The 15,069-nt window shown below is 55.8% G+C and overlaps 1 protein-coding gene across 6 annotated transcripts in view; it reads left to right on the top strand.

Moving 5' to 3' along the window:
* The window catches only part of FAM53B (family with sequence similarity 53 member B), a 533,156-nt gene that overhangs the window by 478,843 nt on the left and 39,244 nt on the right, over positions 1 to 15,069 (top strand). For all 6 annotated transcript variants that reach the window (XR_007513400.1, XM_049854797.1, XM_049854794.1 and 3 more), the window contains one exon: positions 1,941 to 2,716. Coding sequence is in view for 5 of the 6 variants with exons in the window: in XM_049854797.1 (XP_049710754.1) it covers positions 1,941 to 2,716 (776 nt within the window). In the remaining variant the exon portion in view is untranslated. The remainder of the gene's footprint in view (positions 1 to 1,940; positions 2,717 to 15,069) is intronic.

Below are 15,069 nucleotides of genomic sequence, written 5' to 3'. Positions count from 1 at the left end.
GCAGGGCGATGTGGGAATTACAGGCCTCCGGTGGATGCTCGGTAAGTGGTGGGCATCTCCGTGAGAGTCAGTACACATTTCAGCACCTACTGAATATCAGGTTTTACTGATCTATGTGTCAGGTGTTACTTCTCTTTTAGTTATCTAGTGCTGCTATAACAAATAGAACAAGTGGGTGGCTTTAACAAACAAACTTATTTGCTCACAGTTCAGGAGGCTAGAAGTCTAAATCTAGGGCACTAGCTCTAGGGGAAGGCTTTCTTTGTCAGCTCTGGAGGAAGGTCCTTGTCTCTTCTGTGCTTCTGCTCCTGGGCGACCTTCATGTGACTTGGCATCTGTCTTCCCCCATCTCTGCTTGTGTCACTTGCTCCTTTAATCTCTTTTATATTTCAAAAGAGATTGACTCACGACACACCCTATACCAGTTGTCTCGTTAACATAAAGACAGCCCATTCCCAAATGGGATTATAACCGTAGGCATAAAACCAAACCAAACCATTTGCTGTGGTCTCCACTCTGACTTATAGGGACCCCGTAGGAGAGATTAGAACTGCCCTGTAGGGTTTCCAAGGAGCAGCTGATGGACTCGAACTGCCGAACTTTTGGTTAGCAGCCGAGCTCTTAACCACTTTGTCACCAGGGCTCCTACCATAGGCATAAATAAAAACCCAAGTCCGTTGCCATCGAGACAGCTCCGAAGACTCAGCGACCCTATAGGACAGAGTAGAACTGCCCCGTAGAGTTTCCAAGGAGCACCTGGCGGATTTGAACTGCTGACCTTTTGGTTAGCAACTGTAGCACTTAACCACTACCAAGGTTTCCACTGTAGGCATAGAGGGTAAAATTTACAACACATGTTTTTGGGAGACACAGTTCGGTCTGTAACAATTGTTATTCTTCTATCAACAGGCTTAGGCCACAGTTTTCTCTGCATTGGGATCTGCACAGTTTATAAATAGATGTGGATTACCAAAAAAGAGAAAGTGCTAACATGTCGATCCCTGGCAGGACAGCATATTTCTTAGCTTCCCTTTTGTGTTGTAAACTTGAACACAAGAACTATGTCAAATTTATCTTTACATCTCCCAAAATTCCCAGCACAGTGCCTGACTCCATAGTAGGAAAACAATGAGTAATTCTTGAATATTTCCTGAAAATCAGGGTCCAAGTGCAAAGTCAGCATTTCATAGCAAGGTTAACTTATTCATGTGTTCATGTGGAGACCTGAGCACATACATTTACATTGTACTCTTAACCTTGTGTAGCCACAGGCTTGCTCCTGGAGTTTTTCATTGCTTGGGAAACCAAGTGGGCATGTGGGAAGTACGCAGTGATGGGCAGCTGTTGTTGATGTTGTTGAACATCTTTGTGGAGGGAACATAAATCTGTAGAAGAGCCAGTGTCTGTTAGCAGCATGCGCTTTGAAGATGGAATTCAGATGAACAGGTCTCGCCTGGCAGTGCCCTCCACCCCTGTTCAACCTTGACCTTCTGAAGAACCACAAGTCTCCTCTTTTGTCATGGTCCAGGTCTTCAAGGCCCAATGACAGGGTACTGCTGGAACGTGACAGATCCTTTGCCCCAACCCTGCCACAGGCCAGGGCAGGGCAAGCTGGTCTCCTGCCTGAATAGTGAGAAAGCATTTGGGGTAAAAGCATTGCTTTGGGTTTTCCTGGAAGGCAGTATGGTTGGTTGGAAAGAAAGCCATGCCAGGAGTGCCAGGTTTGCCCAGACCCAGGCCCCACTCGGCCTCTGCCTCAGCCTTGGGACCTGCTCCCTCCTGAGTCTCAGCTTTGCATCTATGGAGTGAGGCGGGACAGATGGTTTCCAGGGGCCCTCCTCGCTCTAAAATCCTGTTTAAAGCGGGCTGTTAGCATGGAGTCAGAGGGTTGGCCGAAGGCCTTCTCAAATCCTGCTTTCTCTCTGTTATTTATGAACCAGAAAATGACAGATGGCGAGACCTGGACAGGAAGTGCCCACTACAGATTGACCAACCAAGCACCACCGTCTGGGAATGCCTGCCAGAGAAGTGTCGGGACAGCGCCCTGTGGCATAGGGAGGCGGTGACTGCCTGTGCGGTGACCAGCCTGATCAAGGATCTCAGCATCAGTGACCACAATGGGAACCCCTCTGCACCCCCCAGCAAGCGCCAGTGCCGCTCCCTGTCTTTCTCCGATGAGATGTCCAGCTGCCGGACATCATGGCGGCCCTTGGGGTCCAGAGTCTGGACTCCGGTAGAGAAGAGGCGGTGCTACAGTGGGGGCAGCGTCCAGCGCTATTCTAACGGCTTCAGCACTATGCAGAGAAGCTCCAGCTTCAGTCTCCCTTCCCGGGCCAACGCGCTTCCCTCCCCCTACGACCAGACTGCATTTCATCTCCGATTTGGGGGGCAGCCCTGCCAGGGGGCACCAGGCCCAGCCACCTGTGGACAGGAGGGTGATCTCTGGAGCCCCGACCCAAACCCCATGGGAGGCAGCTGGTTCGACATGCAGCGTTCCCTCTCATGCTCCCACGAGCAGTTCTCCTCGGAATACTGCCCTCCCTCGGCCAGCAGCACCCCGGCCTCGACGCCCGAGCTGGCGAGACGCTCCAGTGGCCTCTCCCGCAGCCACTCGCAGCCCTGCGTCCTCAACGACAAGAAGGTCGGCATCAAACGGCGGCGCCCTGAAGACGCCCAGGAGCAGAGGCCTTCCCTTGACCTGGCCAAGATGGCACAGGTAAGACCCCTGCAGGCAGGCTGCTGTAGGGCTGTGGTGGTGCCCTTCAGAGCCACACTGATCCTCCCCCATCTGGGCCAAAGGAGCCATTGCCAACCACAGAAACTCCCAGAGTGGCTGATGTCCTTGCTTTTTAAATCCCAGTCAAAGAAAGGTTATTTCAGCTCTGTGTTTTCTTTTTTTTTTTTAATTCCTTATTTCTCTCAACTGAAGCTCAGAAGTGCCCTTTCCTTGTGACACCCTGCATCTGTGGTATCTGGGCAGACAGGTGGTGAGAAGCAGATGTTGTAGGCAGGCAAGCATGACCAGGCACTGTAGTCCCCTTTGCTGGAGCCTCTTCACAGGAACCCAGTGCTGCAGCAGCTTTAAGGAGTATTCACACATGCCGGGCTCAGTGTCACCTAGATCAGGTGGCCCTGAGAGAGTTCGGGGTGGGGTGGGGGTGAGCTCTTATTCTTTTGATTAAACTGTCAAAAATGTTAGCGCATTGAGAACTCGTGATCAGTATCTTCTGTGCCACTCTGTGATTGTCCTCGCAGTTCACTGCAGGTGAAGCCACTGGCCACACACCCTGTCACTTGATCCTCTTTGTCTTGGGGCCCTGCCTTGTGCTAACACTGATCTTGGTTTGTATGCAGTGAACTTGGAGTTGATACACCATCATCAGGATGCTCTCCAGGCCCAGTCAGTGTCTGGAATGAGTTCTTACTGGAGGGTTTCCTGAGGATGACAGTGTAGACATGAGGCCTGGGACAGAGGGGCGGCCCTTGTGACCCATGAGTCAAGGACAAGGACTGGTCAATGTGGCAGGTAGAATGCAGAGTTCATGGCTCTGGACCCAGGAGGTGCTGAGTTGTTTGGCACCTCAGTCTGACCCCCTGCCTTTCCTGGCCTTGTATATGTCGGCCTTGGCCATTGCTGGGTTTGATGTGGGTGAAGATGCACTTGGTGCTGAGAATGGGCCCAGAGGGTGTGGCCTAGCACATGGAAGCGCTGTGGCCAGGTGCAGGGTGGGAGGCTGGTACGTCCACACCAATTTGGACATTTCAGTGCCCGGTGCTATTTTCTCCTGTCACTTTAGAATGAAAATGTAGTTTCTTTTCATGGGGGTTCCTTCTCTCCCCTAGCCCTCCTTTGCAGGGATACAGGTGTCCCAAGGCTGGAGCACCCCTGGCCTCGGAGTCCAGGTTTTCCAGACTTTGTACAAGAGCCAGGGCTGCCGGAGGACAAGCTCAGTGCCCCGGCACCAAGCCATACTGAGCCTGCCAGGTCTGGTGGCTGGCCTGCACCCTCTGCCTCCAGTTTCCATTTCTTCCCTTGGGGCTCCAGGCCTATCCCTTCCTTTCCCCCAGTGTTGGGTATTTTTGACGTTATAGCTGGACAGCGATCGAGCACACTCATTTACGTTGGACAACCAAGTGGATTTTTCATTCTCTGAAAGAAATTTCAGCAGGTAAAAAGCCTGGCAAGATGGCAGATTTGGGAGATTCCTGAAGGAAACTCAGAGCCCTGAGTTCTTGATGTGATAAACAGCTTCAGTTAAATGTTTAGTGCTGAGCTTATTTTATTAGCCAATAAGCTAGATAGGTAGGAAGAACGACTTCCATATGTTGTTATATTTTATTAGCCACAAATTGGAATAATACTACTGGCACCACTGGAGATGTTTCCCATCCTCCCTTTGGAAGAAATGGTTTAAAACTGTGTTGCTCGGTGGGGCTGCTCAGAGGCATAGATGGTCTCACCAGCTCCAGGCAGGTCTCCAGGACCCAAGGAGAGGACTCTGGGCCGGAGGAGAGCTCCAGGATTCACCTGTCTGCCATGCCCACCTGCTTGGGTTTGGAAAGCTTTCTGAAGAGTCCACGGTGGTGAGCTGGCAGACACTGAGCCCTCCACCATGCTAGCCCCTCTCACCATGTGGCTCTGCTAGCTTTGTCTCTCTCAGGGTCTGCGGGTTCAAGAGGGTGACCCATCTGTCTAGAGGCCCTGAAAACCAGGCCCAGGGCAATCCCTGTACATTTGAAAAGAGCCCAGGACTCGGCCTGGAGAAGGCAGGGTACGGCCCGAGCCCCAGTGAGCTGGGCATGTTGCGGTGCACAGGGCCCATTGTCCAGCAGACCGCTGGGAAGCTGTGTAGCACCCCTGAAGGCTGGTGGGGAGTGAATGCCCATGGCATTGTGCCTCCATCTGCTGCACTGTACTGTCTGTAACTCCCGGGGCGCCAGCAGGGTCTGTGTGTCTGCGGGAAAAGAAGTGCAGGCTTATACGGGCAGCAGCTCTGGTCCGTGTTCCTGCCATCATTTCTTTAAGCTGCCCTTGACTCTAACCTTTCTCCCACGGGCCTTTTGACCTTGGTTCATTTATTTGCTTTTGAAGATTAGAGGGAGAGGGTTTCCGGTTGAGCGTTCTGTGAAGGAGCCCCTTTGATTTGGGTCCTGGGATAGGCACGTGAGGGCCACAGAGGAAAGGTGCAGTGTGCCTTTTCCATGAGCCCTTTGGAGCTGCTTGACTTTCTGGGGAGATGGCCCAGCTTCCCGCAGGGACTGACCGGGGCTGAACCAGCAGGGTCCAGGGCAGCCTGAGCAGGGTGGGTACCAGAGGCCCCTCCAGCCTGTCAGCCTGTCAGCAGGAAAGTGGTCAGGGAGAGAGCCTGGGAAAGTCAGACCAGCAGAGGCAGGCAGAGAGCTCCAAGGCCTAAACCGCCCTTCCCCTGTCTACACCTGCAGCTGGGCATAGCAGGAGTACATGCTCCGAGGTCGGGGTGGACATAGTCTTCATCTATAAAGTGGGCGTGCTCATAGCACCTGCTGAAGACTCTGCTGGAAGCAAAGGGGTCAGAGTAGACAGGGCTCAGGGTTTATCCATTCCTGCCCCCTCCTAGGAAACCAAGGCCCCTGCCTCTGGGTCTGCCGGGAAGCTTCTGGAACCTGGTATTTGATCTGCATTTAGCGGAAGGCTTCCAGAGGAGGGCCAGGGGGCAAAGGGGCCTGCGAGCCATGAGAAGGAGTTAGAAGGCATGGGGCTGATTAGCTTGGAGGGGGAGGCAGAGCTGGCAGGAGGGTGTGAGGGCCTAGAGCCAGCTCTAGGGCCAGATGGTCAGCTTAGAGACTAGCTCTGTCACGTAGCTGCTGTGCAGCTCTGGGCCAATTGCTTAACATCTCTGTGCAGCAAATAGCAATTCTCTCTTCCTCGTAGGACTACTGGGGGTAATAAGGGCAATAATGTGTGTGAATGTGTGTGTATGTATGTGTGTATATCTATGTATGTGTGTGTATAATGTGTGTGCAATTGTTAAGTGCTCGGCTGCCAACTGAAAGGTTGGTAGTTCGAACCCAGCTAGCAGTTCTGCAGGAGAAAGACCTGGGACTCTGTCCCCATAAAGATTACAGCCAAGAAAACTCTATGGGCAGTTCTATTCATCATATGGGGTTGCTGTGAGTCACAATTGACTCACTGGCACCCAACGACAACAACAATATTTACGTATGTGTGTAAATCTGTGTGTGTGTATCTCTTTCTGTGTATCCTTCGTTTTCTGTCCTTGCCATTAACTTCTTCTCTGTTCCTCTCTTTGCCTGTGGGGAGCTCCATGTTCAGAGCTGAGGTTATGAAACGGCGAAAGAATCAGGCTTGCCACCCGCCAGCGTGAGTGGACATTCTTGTCTCATGGTAGAAGTGATCTGGGAACTCCCACGCACCTTTCTGCCTGCGTCCCTGGGCACGGGTGCCCAGCAGCAGCAGCAGGACAAGACAGGACAGAAATCGCTTTCCAACTGCCTTTGCTCATATCTTCTTTAAGCCCCCACCACCTGAATCTTGAGCAGAGTTGCCAAGAGGGATTGCAGGTGACCCAGCCATCTGGACCCTGAGTGGAAGTTCATTGTAGTGAGGAAAGTCCTGAGGTGGAGAAATGACACCAGGACCTATTCCAGAAACATCCACCCCTCCCTGTGATTGTGCTTACAACACTCAGTTCCAGAGAGCGGCTGCTCTCGGACAGGCCCTAGGGTCAGCTGTGCCCGACCCCACCCAAGTCTGATGCCACTAGTCCGTGCCCAGCCCCTGCCCTCACATGGCCTCCCCAGGACCCTGCCACCTGGTGTTAGTGTGAAGCCTGAGCCGCCTTTCTGCACAGTGACAGTGTGCGCCATTGTACAGGGCCCTGCTGGAACCCCAGAACTGTGTACTAGGAGGATCCATGCTGACATTGCTAGCTGCTGCTTTCCTGAGAGCTGGTCTGACCACCCAGCAGACCTGAGCTGTGCATTGTGACTTGGAGGCAGATCACATGTGCCTGAGCAAAGGACTCAGACAAGGCAACAATGCGCCAGATCACCCACAGCTGCCGCGCCCCTGGGTGTCACTGCCCTGGCTGTGTTTTTATCTCCAAGCTGGTCAGCTTGAAAGAGCAACAAATTGTAGTTCTCAACAGTGCTGCAAACAGAAGTGAGACATTTGTGGGGAGGGGTCGGGGATGCCGACACAGAGGGTTGATTGATTGCAGCTGCCACACACCGAGCCCTGAACCTCCCCAAGTGGCCTCAGAACAGGCAGCGACTGTTGTGTTCACAGATGTCTCAGGGGCCTGTGAAAGCTGGCTGGGGGCAGTTTTGGTAGAAAGAGGCACGAGGGTGAGAGGAGCCCGCCGGCAAATCTTTGGGATGTTGCAGGGTGCTGGAGCTGGGGTTCTGGGAACCAGCCAGGAGAGAGAGCTGAGCAGGGTGAGGGGTTGCCTCAGGAGGTCATCAGAGGGCTATCACAGATGTGCATTAGTAATACTAGCTCTTTGCTAGGCTCTTCCTGCGGTCACCCTTCAGCTCTCTGCCATGTGTGCTAAGAGGCTGCCTCTTAAGGGAGACCCTGGCCCTCCCCAGTTACCAAATGTGGGGAGGCCCTTCGTGCCACTCACTGTGTGTGACCTTCTGCTCAGGCCATCCAAGCAGCTGCAGGCCAACCGTGCAGAGTCCATGGGCTGTAGGCCTGCTTTGCCCAAGCCTCTTTGGCCTTCTCTGTCCACCCAGGCAGCAGCTGGTCCCTTCACTGTTTGAGGCTCCTGCTGCCTTGCACCCTAGCACATGGCCTGCTAGGATGGGCGCTGTGCCATCAGCTAGCCGAGGAATTCAGAGGTGACGCACCATTTATACCACAGAACACAGCCAGGAATGGAGATCTGGTCAGAGAGGTGGCCCAAGAAGCCCTGTCATTCCAGTTGGGGTGAAATAATTGCTAAATGGAAGTACAGGAAAACCTTGGTGGGTGCACGGAAGTAGATGCTCTCCCTCAGAAGCAGTCCGACGGACTCCTGCAGAAAAACTGAGCCTTTGTGCCCTGGGCTGTCTCCTCATGGCTGCCAGGGCAGCACTCTGGGCCCTCATCCAGCCCTCCTCCTCCCATGCCCTGACAGACATGACCAATCAATCGTGGCAGCCTTTCCTGTTGAACTCAGAGGAAATCTAAGAACCCTCCACTTGTGATCTTGGCAGCCACTTGGTGGTCAAGTGTGACTTTCCATCCCTGCTCTGATTCATCCCCTCACTTGAGGATGAGGCCCCCAGAGTCCAGGGGGGATTCGGGGACTTGCCCAAAGCCACCCAGTGAGTCAGGAGCCGGTGGACTCCAGAGTTCCTCCTGCGGCATGCTTGGTCCTCTGTGGGGACTGCCCAGCAGGCCTCTCTGGGTGACCGACAGTGACAGGAAGTAGCTGGTAGGGCACTGGATGTGCCGGCTTTGGAGTCAGATAGATGGGCTGTGCTCCCTGATCTGCCTCTGAGCTGGGTGTCCCTGGGCAAGTCACCCAGCCTCAGTGTCCATGTCTGTAAATGGGAAGAGCTGGTCCCACTTCTCCTGGGTGTGGGAGGATTTGGGGAGTTGAAAAGCACATAGCATGGATTCACACACGAATGTCAGCACTTGGCCAGTGTCAGCTTTGACGGCAGACAGTCAAGCCTGCATCCCATCCCCGTAGCTCCTGTGGGGGCCACCCTCGCGCATCATGACCTGGGCAGAGCCAGCAGGGCCTGCAGCTGTTGGTGTGCAGTGTCATGTGAGGCCGGCCTGGCAGAGTGGAGCGGCCTGGTGGGGGCAGTGGTGCCAGGGAGCTAGTGTCACCTTCTCTCTGGTCTCAGAAACGGGCATGTCAGTGTCACTGGGGAATTCCTCCTGGGAGTTCCCCCAATTTGAGGAAAGCCCTGTTCAGACACCCGGATCCCTTCTAGCTGTCCCCTGTTGGAGCTACTAGGTTGCATAAGCAATCTGCTTGAGGTCACTCAGACCAGGGCCGAGTATTGACACAACAGTTTTGATCTCTCTGGGGAAAAGAGGAATAGGAGGAGTTCAGTTGGGGTCAGGCCAGGGAGGCAGCTTTTAATGCCACTTGGTGATTTTCCATGCTGTAGTGGAGGGCCATTTGGGGTGGAAACTGTGAGGAGAAGCAGCCCAGGGGCCCAGGGCTCTGGTCTGGGGGCCAGTTGCACAGGGACTCCCCAGGCCTGTCTGGAGCGCGTCGGCTTACCAGGCCCTGCTCGGTGCCAGCACAGCAGCCTGGGAGGGAACCCTGCTCGGGGCTGCAGCCGTGGGGCCGGGAAGGAAGACGGACCTTCCTAGCAAGACGTCTCAGGTCTTGCTTTGTGGCAGCCAGAGTAGACAAGCCTGGAGGCCAGCTCACCTTGCCTCTTTGACTAGCTCAAACCGGTCTTTCAACTCCATTGGCCTGAAAGAAAGGGCTTAGAGCAGCTTACCTCAGTGGCATCAGTAGGGTTGGTATAATCCAGTGTGGTAACTCATGGTGTCAGGTACCACTGGTCCAGGGTGGGCAGGGCCAGCTGCTGGAAACCCCCGCTGTGGGCAGAGTGGCATGGCCCCACCCACCCCCTGCACAGGCCCCCACCCTTCCCACCCCCATCCGTCCCCCATCCCCACAGCTCCTCCCCTCTCCCATTGGCCAAGGCAGAGACCCTTTTCTCCACCCAGCTGGTTGGGAGGGGGATGGTGCAGACGAGTTACCACCCAGGGTGAAGGGTGACACCAACCCTAGTGATGCTCACAGGCTGTGAATATCCACAAATCCCAAGATCGGCAGATAAGCTGATAGCCCAAGTCCCAAGAACCGGAGGTCCGATGCACAGGAAGCAGCCACGGGATGCAGAGCAAGCAAAAAGCCAGACCGTCTGCTTATATTTGGATGCAGGCCACACCCCCAATGAAACTCCCTTTCAACTGATTGGCTGCTCGCAGCAGACCCCGTCGTGGAAGTGACCACATATAAACACTGAGAATCACGGCCCAGCCAAGTTGACACACAATCTTAACCATCACACTTGGAAATAGGGTCTTTGCAGCTGCCATCAAGTTAAGATGAGGGCATGCTGGAGCGGGCTGGGCCCTCATCCAGCATAACTGATGTCCTTATTAGAAGAGGGAAATGTGAACAGGCATGCAGAAGGAAGACAGCCAGGTGAAGGCAGAGGTTGGAGTTACGCAGCTACAAGCCAAAGATTGTAGGCAGCCGTCAGAAGCTGGAAGAGGTGAGGAAAGATCCTCCCCTCGAGCCTTCAGAGGGAGCATGGCTCTGCCACACCTTGATTTTGGACTCCTGGCCTCCAGAACTGTGAGAGGATAAGTTTCTATTGTTTAAAGCTACCTGGTGTGTGGTGACTTGTTACTGCAGCCTCCGGACATGCCCACAGGCAGCAGTGGCCCTTCTCATATCGCGTGGCTGCCAGCTTTGAACGTGTTCGTCTGTGGGAACGTTCGGGGCTCAGGGCTCTGTCTGCCCAGGGCGCGCACCCCTTAAGAGTCAGCCACAGTTGTCAATGTTGTGAGTCAGACTTTAGGAGAGGGGAGAGAACTTGTTAGAAGGAAGCCACTGCTGCTTACCGGTGTTGGCGTTCCTCCTCTTGGGTGTCCCTCGCCCATGGGTCCCTGCTGGCAGACTTTGTGGTGGGCTCGGCCAGCCCAGATTATTGGACCTGGTGGTTCCTGTCAGCGGTTTTAAGGAACAGTATGCAGGTGGGACCGACAGGACTTGCCACTGGCTAATCCTATTACTGGCATCCAACGCACCCTAGTCATATCCCAGTCCCCATAGGTGGGAACTTCCTTTAACCTGCCGTTTTGAGTATTTGCTGATGTTAAGTCTTTCTTGGTCTCTAACCCACAGCCCTCACTTAAACCCTATCTCTTTGTGATCTTTTCCCAGTAGAAATGCAGTCTAATGGATCGCTGTGATTTATTTTGTTTCTACAAGTATCCATGGAGCTGTCCACCCCCAGATCCTTGAGCATCCGTGGTTGGCCAGCCCAGGCAGCCCTTCCCACACTGGCGAAGCTCAGTCCTCATCTGTAGTTTTCAAACCTCTGACTTCTTGGCTAAAGCGTCGCTGTTCTTGTCCATTTGAATCTGGGCACCCCATTCCACCTGTTGCTCTGAGGCTCCTGAGGAGGGAGAGAGCAAGGGCAGAGTGGGCTAAGGTGGCATGGGACCACAGAATGGGCTAGGGTGGCGTGGGACCCCAGAGTGGGCTAGGGTGATATGGGACCCCAGAGTGGGCTAGGGTGGCGTGGGACCACAGAATGGGCTAGGGTGGCATGGGACCCCAGAGTGGGCTAGGGTAGAGTGGGCTAGGGTGGCGCGGGACCCCTGAGTGGCCTAGGGTGGCATGGGACCCCAGAGTGGGCTAGGGCGACATGGGACCCCAGAGTGGGCTACGGTGGCGTGGGACCACAGAATGGGCTAGGGTGGTGTGGGACCCCAGAGTGGGCTAGGGTAGCGTGGGACCACAGAGTGGGCTTGGGTGGCGTGGGACCACAGAGCAGGCTAAGGTGGCGTGGGGCCGTGGAGCGGGCTGGGGTGGCGTGAGGCCGCGGAGTGGGCTGAGGTGGCTTGGGACCACAGAGTGGGCTAGGGTGGTGTGGGACCGCAGAGTGGGCTAGGGTGGTGTGGGACCCCGGAGTGGGCTAGGGTAGTGTGGGGCCGCAAAGTGGGCTAGGGTGGAGTGGGACCACAGAGTGGGCTAGGGTGGTGTGGGACCACGGAGTGGGCTAGGGTGGCGTGGGACCACAGAGTGGGCTAGGGTGGTGTGGAGCCGTGGAGTGGGCTAGGGTGGCGTGGGGCCGTGGAGTGGGCTAGGGTGGCGTGGGGCCGTGGAGTGGGCTAGGGTGGCATAGGACCACAGAGTGGGCTAGGGTGGTGTTGGGCCGCAGAGTGGGCTAGGGTGGCGTGGGGCCATGGTGTGGGCTAAGGTGGCGTGGGACCACGGAATAGGCTAGGGTGGTGTGGGACCCCAGAGTGGGCTAGGGTGGCGTGAGGCTGCAGAGTGGGCTAGGGTGGCATGGGACCCCAGAGTGGGCTAGGGTGGCATTGGACCACGGGGTATGCTTGTCACACTAGCTCTGGTCTCCGCTGTGCCACAGCCAGCCAGTTTACCTCAGGTGGGAAACATCTCCAGGAAATGAGCAGAAGAGCACCTAGTTCAGCCCCAGAGGAACAGGGTGGGGAAACCTGGCCGTCCCCAGAAGGACACAGGTGTGTCTGTCTTCTTCCCACTCCTTGATCAGTAGCACTGGGCCAAAGGTTTCTCAGAGTGTCTCCAGGTCATGACTGAGCACTGTGCCAGTGGGTCTGTTGGGGTCCCTGTGAGGGCCTGTAGTGGGGGCCCCTGTGGGTGTGCCTGTGGGAGCATGTGGGTGCCCCCATGAGGGCCTGTGGATACCCCCTGTGAGGGCCTATAGGTGGGTGCCCTTGTGAAGGCCTGTAGGTGGGGGCCCATGTGAGGGCCTGTAGGTGGGGGTACCTTTGGGTGCCTGTGGGTGCCCCTGTGAGGGCCTGTAGGTACTCCTGTGAGGGCTTATAGGTGGGTGCCCCTGTGAGGGGCTGTAGGTGGGTGCCCTGTGAGGGCCTGTAGGTGGATGCCTCTGTGGGTGCGCCTGTGGGGCCTTGTGGGTGCCCCTGTGAGGGCCTGTGGGTGTGCCTGTAGGGGCTCCTGTGGGGGTCCCTGTGGGGGTCCCTGTGGGGGTCCCTGTGGGGGTGCGAGCATATGTGGGGCTCCTGTGGGTGGCCCTGTGAGGGCCTGTAGGATATGCCTGTGAAGGCTTGTGGGGGTTCCTGTGGGGGCCCCTCTCGGGGTGTGAGGGCTTGTGGGGGCCCATGTGAGGGCTGGAGACGGATACACAGGGTTGTTGCAGAGCTGGGCCTGTCTCACGCCTGCCTGTGCCTGCACCCTGAGACCACGCAGGCCACCAGTGTTCAGGGGCCACCACAGGGTGATGCTGTGATTTAGTTTTGTCTTTTGCCACACGCCCCCGTCACCAGGGCATGGACTCGACGTGGTATCTCCCTGTTGGCAAGGGCCCATTTAACGATAACATTTTGTATTATCGACTGTCCTGAATGACTGCCCTTTCTTGCCACTTGAAACCCCAGTTGAGAATAAAGAAAGCAACGGCTCCCCAGTAGAGTAAGCCTTTGCTGCAGAGCCCAGGCGGTGGGCCTGTGGTTCCACTGGACTCAGAGTGGGTGTTGATTGCCTATTTATGGCCAGAAGATTAACAATGCCTCCACCGAAAGTTGGGCGTAGTAGAACTCTTGGATAATTCCCATTTTTTGAAAAGGGAGTAAGGGGTGGCTTCTCTTTTGGAAGACAAAAAAAAAAAACGGTCGGTTCCAAAACATAACGCAACCACCAGAAGCTGAGGCTGTGAGCAGAAGCAGTGAGCTCACATCAGTGATATGTGACTAAAGGTCATCAGGCCCCCCAGCCCCTGCTGGCAGTGGTCGGAAGAGGCAGTGCTTCCTCGCCAGAGCTCTGGGTGTGGAGAGGGTGCGGTGAGCTCCCTGGTCAGCCAGGGCCCTGCCGGGAGGCAGAACTGGTGGCGATGCCAGCAGGGAGGGCAGTGTCCACAGTTGCTAGGTTTTTGAAGAACTGAAAAGGCAAGAAGACAGCACGTAGGTTTCTTGGAGGAAGTGTCTGCAGGGAGCTGCTCCCACCGTCGGGTGAGGGGACCAAAGGGAAGCTTGGGGTCAAGGCACCAGGCTGGGACCCAGACTCTGTGGCTGGGACTGGTGGGTGTCTCAGGGCTGGGGAGAGGGCAGGCGATGAAGTTGGTTCTGCAAGCTTTAGAAAAGCTGCACCTCTAACTGCTAGTAAACGGAGCAAAGTGCTCCTGCCGGGTCTGGAAGCCTGGCTGGGGTGACAGCAACAGGAAGCAGGCAGGAAGCTGCTTGGCCTGCTCCCGCCTCCAGCCTTGTGGGCTCCCTCTCACCTCCTATTGGCAGAACCTTACAGGAAGCAGATGGCAGTGGGTTTGCAGAGGCCCGCCCCGTCCAAGGCGGCTGGAGCTGAGCTGACCGCTGCGGCTTGTGGGAGCCGGGTGCTCCCATCTGTACGCAGCTCCTTCAGCCAGGACAGCCCAGGGGACAGGTGGTACAGATCTGGGTCAGGCGCTCTTCTGCCGACGTCAGTCTGGCATCTGGGGGCACAAGATCTATTCTAGTGCTCTTCTCAACCTCTTACCCATTCGTTCCTCATTCAGCAGATTCATGTCCGATGTCTGCGGGGTGCGGTGCTCTGCTGGTCCCTGGGGATGTTTCTGTAAGACACACATGGCTGCCGCTCTCACATAAGCTACTTTCTTGAAAGAGGAATAGGTAACAAGCAAGCTCATTCAGACAGTGACATGTGCCATAAAGGAAATCAAATGGGCCGACATGAGAGGTGTTGGGAAGGAGGGGCGTGCTGCCTTTAGATTTGCGGGTCAAAGGAGGGACTCTTAGAGGAGGGGACTGAACATAGAGCAAAATGGCAGGAGGCGTCGGCCCTGCACAGTCATGAGGGAGAGCACTCAGGTAGAGGGGCGAGCAAGAGCAAAGCTCGGAGGTGGGAACGGCCAGAGCTCATGGCGCAGCAAGACGGGGGTGACGGGGTACAGGCTGTTCAGGAGGGGCCGCCACCAGCCAGGCTGGTGTAGGGACAGTGGGCTTTGGTCCTCAGCTGAGTGGGAACCCCTCAGAGTTTTGAGCTGGGATCTGATGTGACTCACTGGGTCAGAGGCGCTCTGAAGGAGCTGCCTTACCTCACTGCAGCTGTTCTTTTAAACCTCAGGGATTTGACCTCAGCCAGCCCAGGAGGGGCCGTGGCGAGAAGCGGGTGAGGAAGAAGGCACTGACGCGGGGTCCCAGCATTTGGAGAGGAGGGGTGAGAAACTGACGTTCTTGTCCCAGAAGGAAACTTCCTCCCAAGCCCCTTCCCGAGCTGCTGAAGACCACCAGTAAAAGAAAGACTCTGTGAGGGCTGGCTGTGAGGGAGACACAGGCACGTCAGGTCGTCTGTGCACGCTCATGCAGGACTGAAGGGCCCG

Source organism: Elephas maximus, chromosome 16, assembly GCF_024166365.1.
Source record: "Elephas maximus indicus isolate mEleMax1 chromosome 16, mEleMax1 primary haplotype, whole genome shotgun sequence".
Lineage (NCBI taxonomy): Eukaryota > Metazoa > Chordata > Mammalia > Proboscidea > Elephantidae > Elephas > Elephas maximus.
Note: the sequence above shows the minus strand (reverse complement) of the source record. Positions and strands in the feature narration are given on the sequence as shown.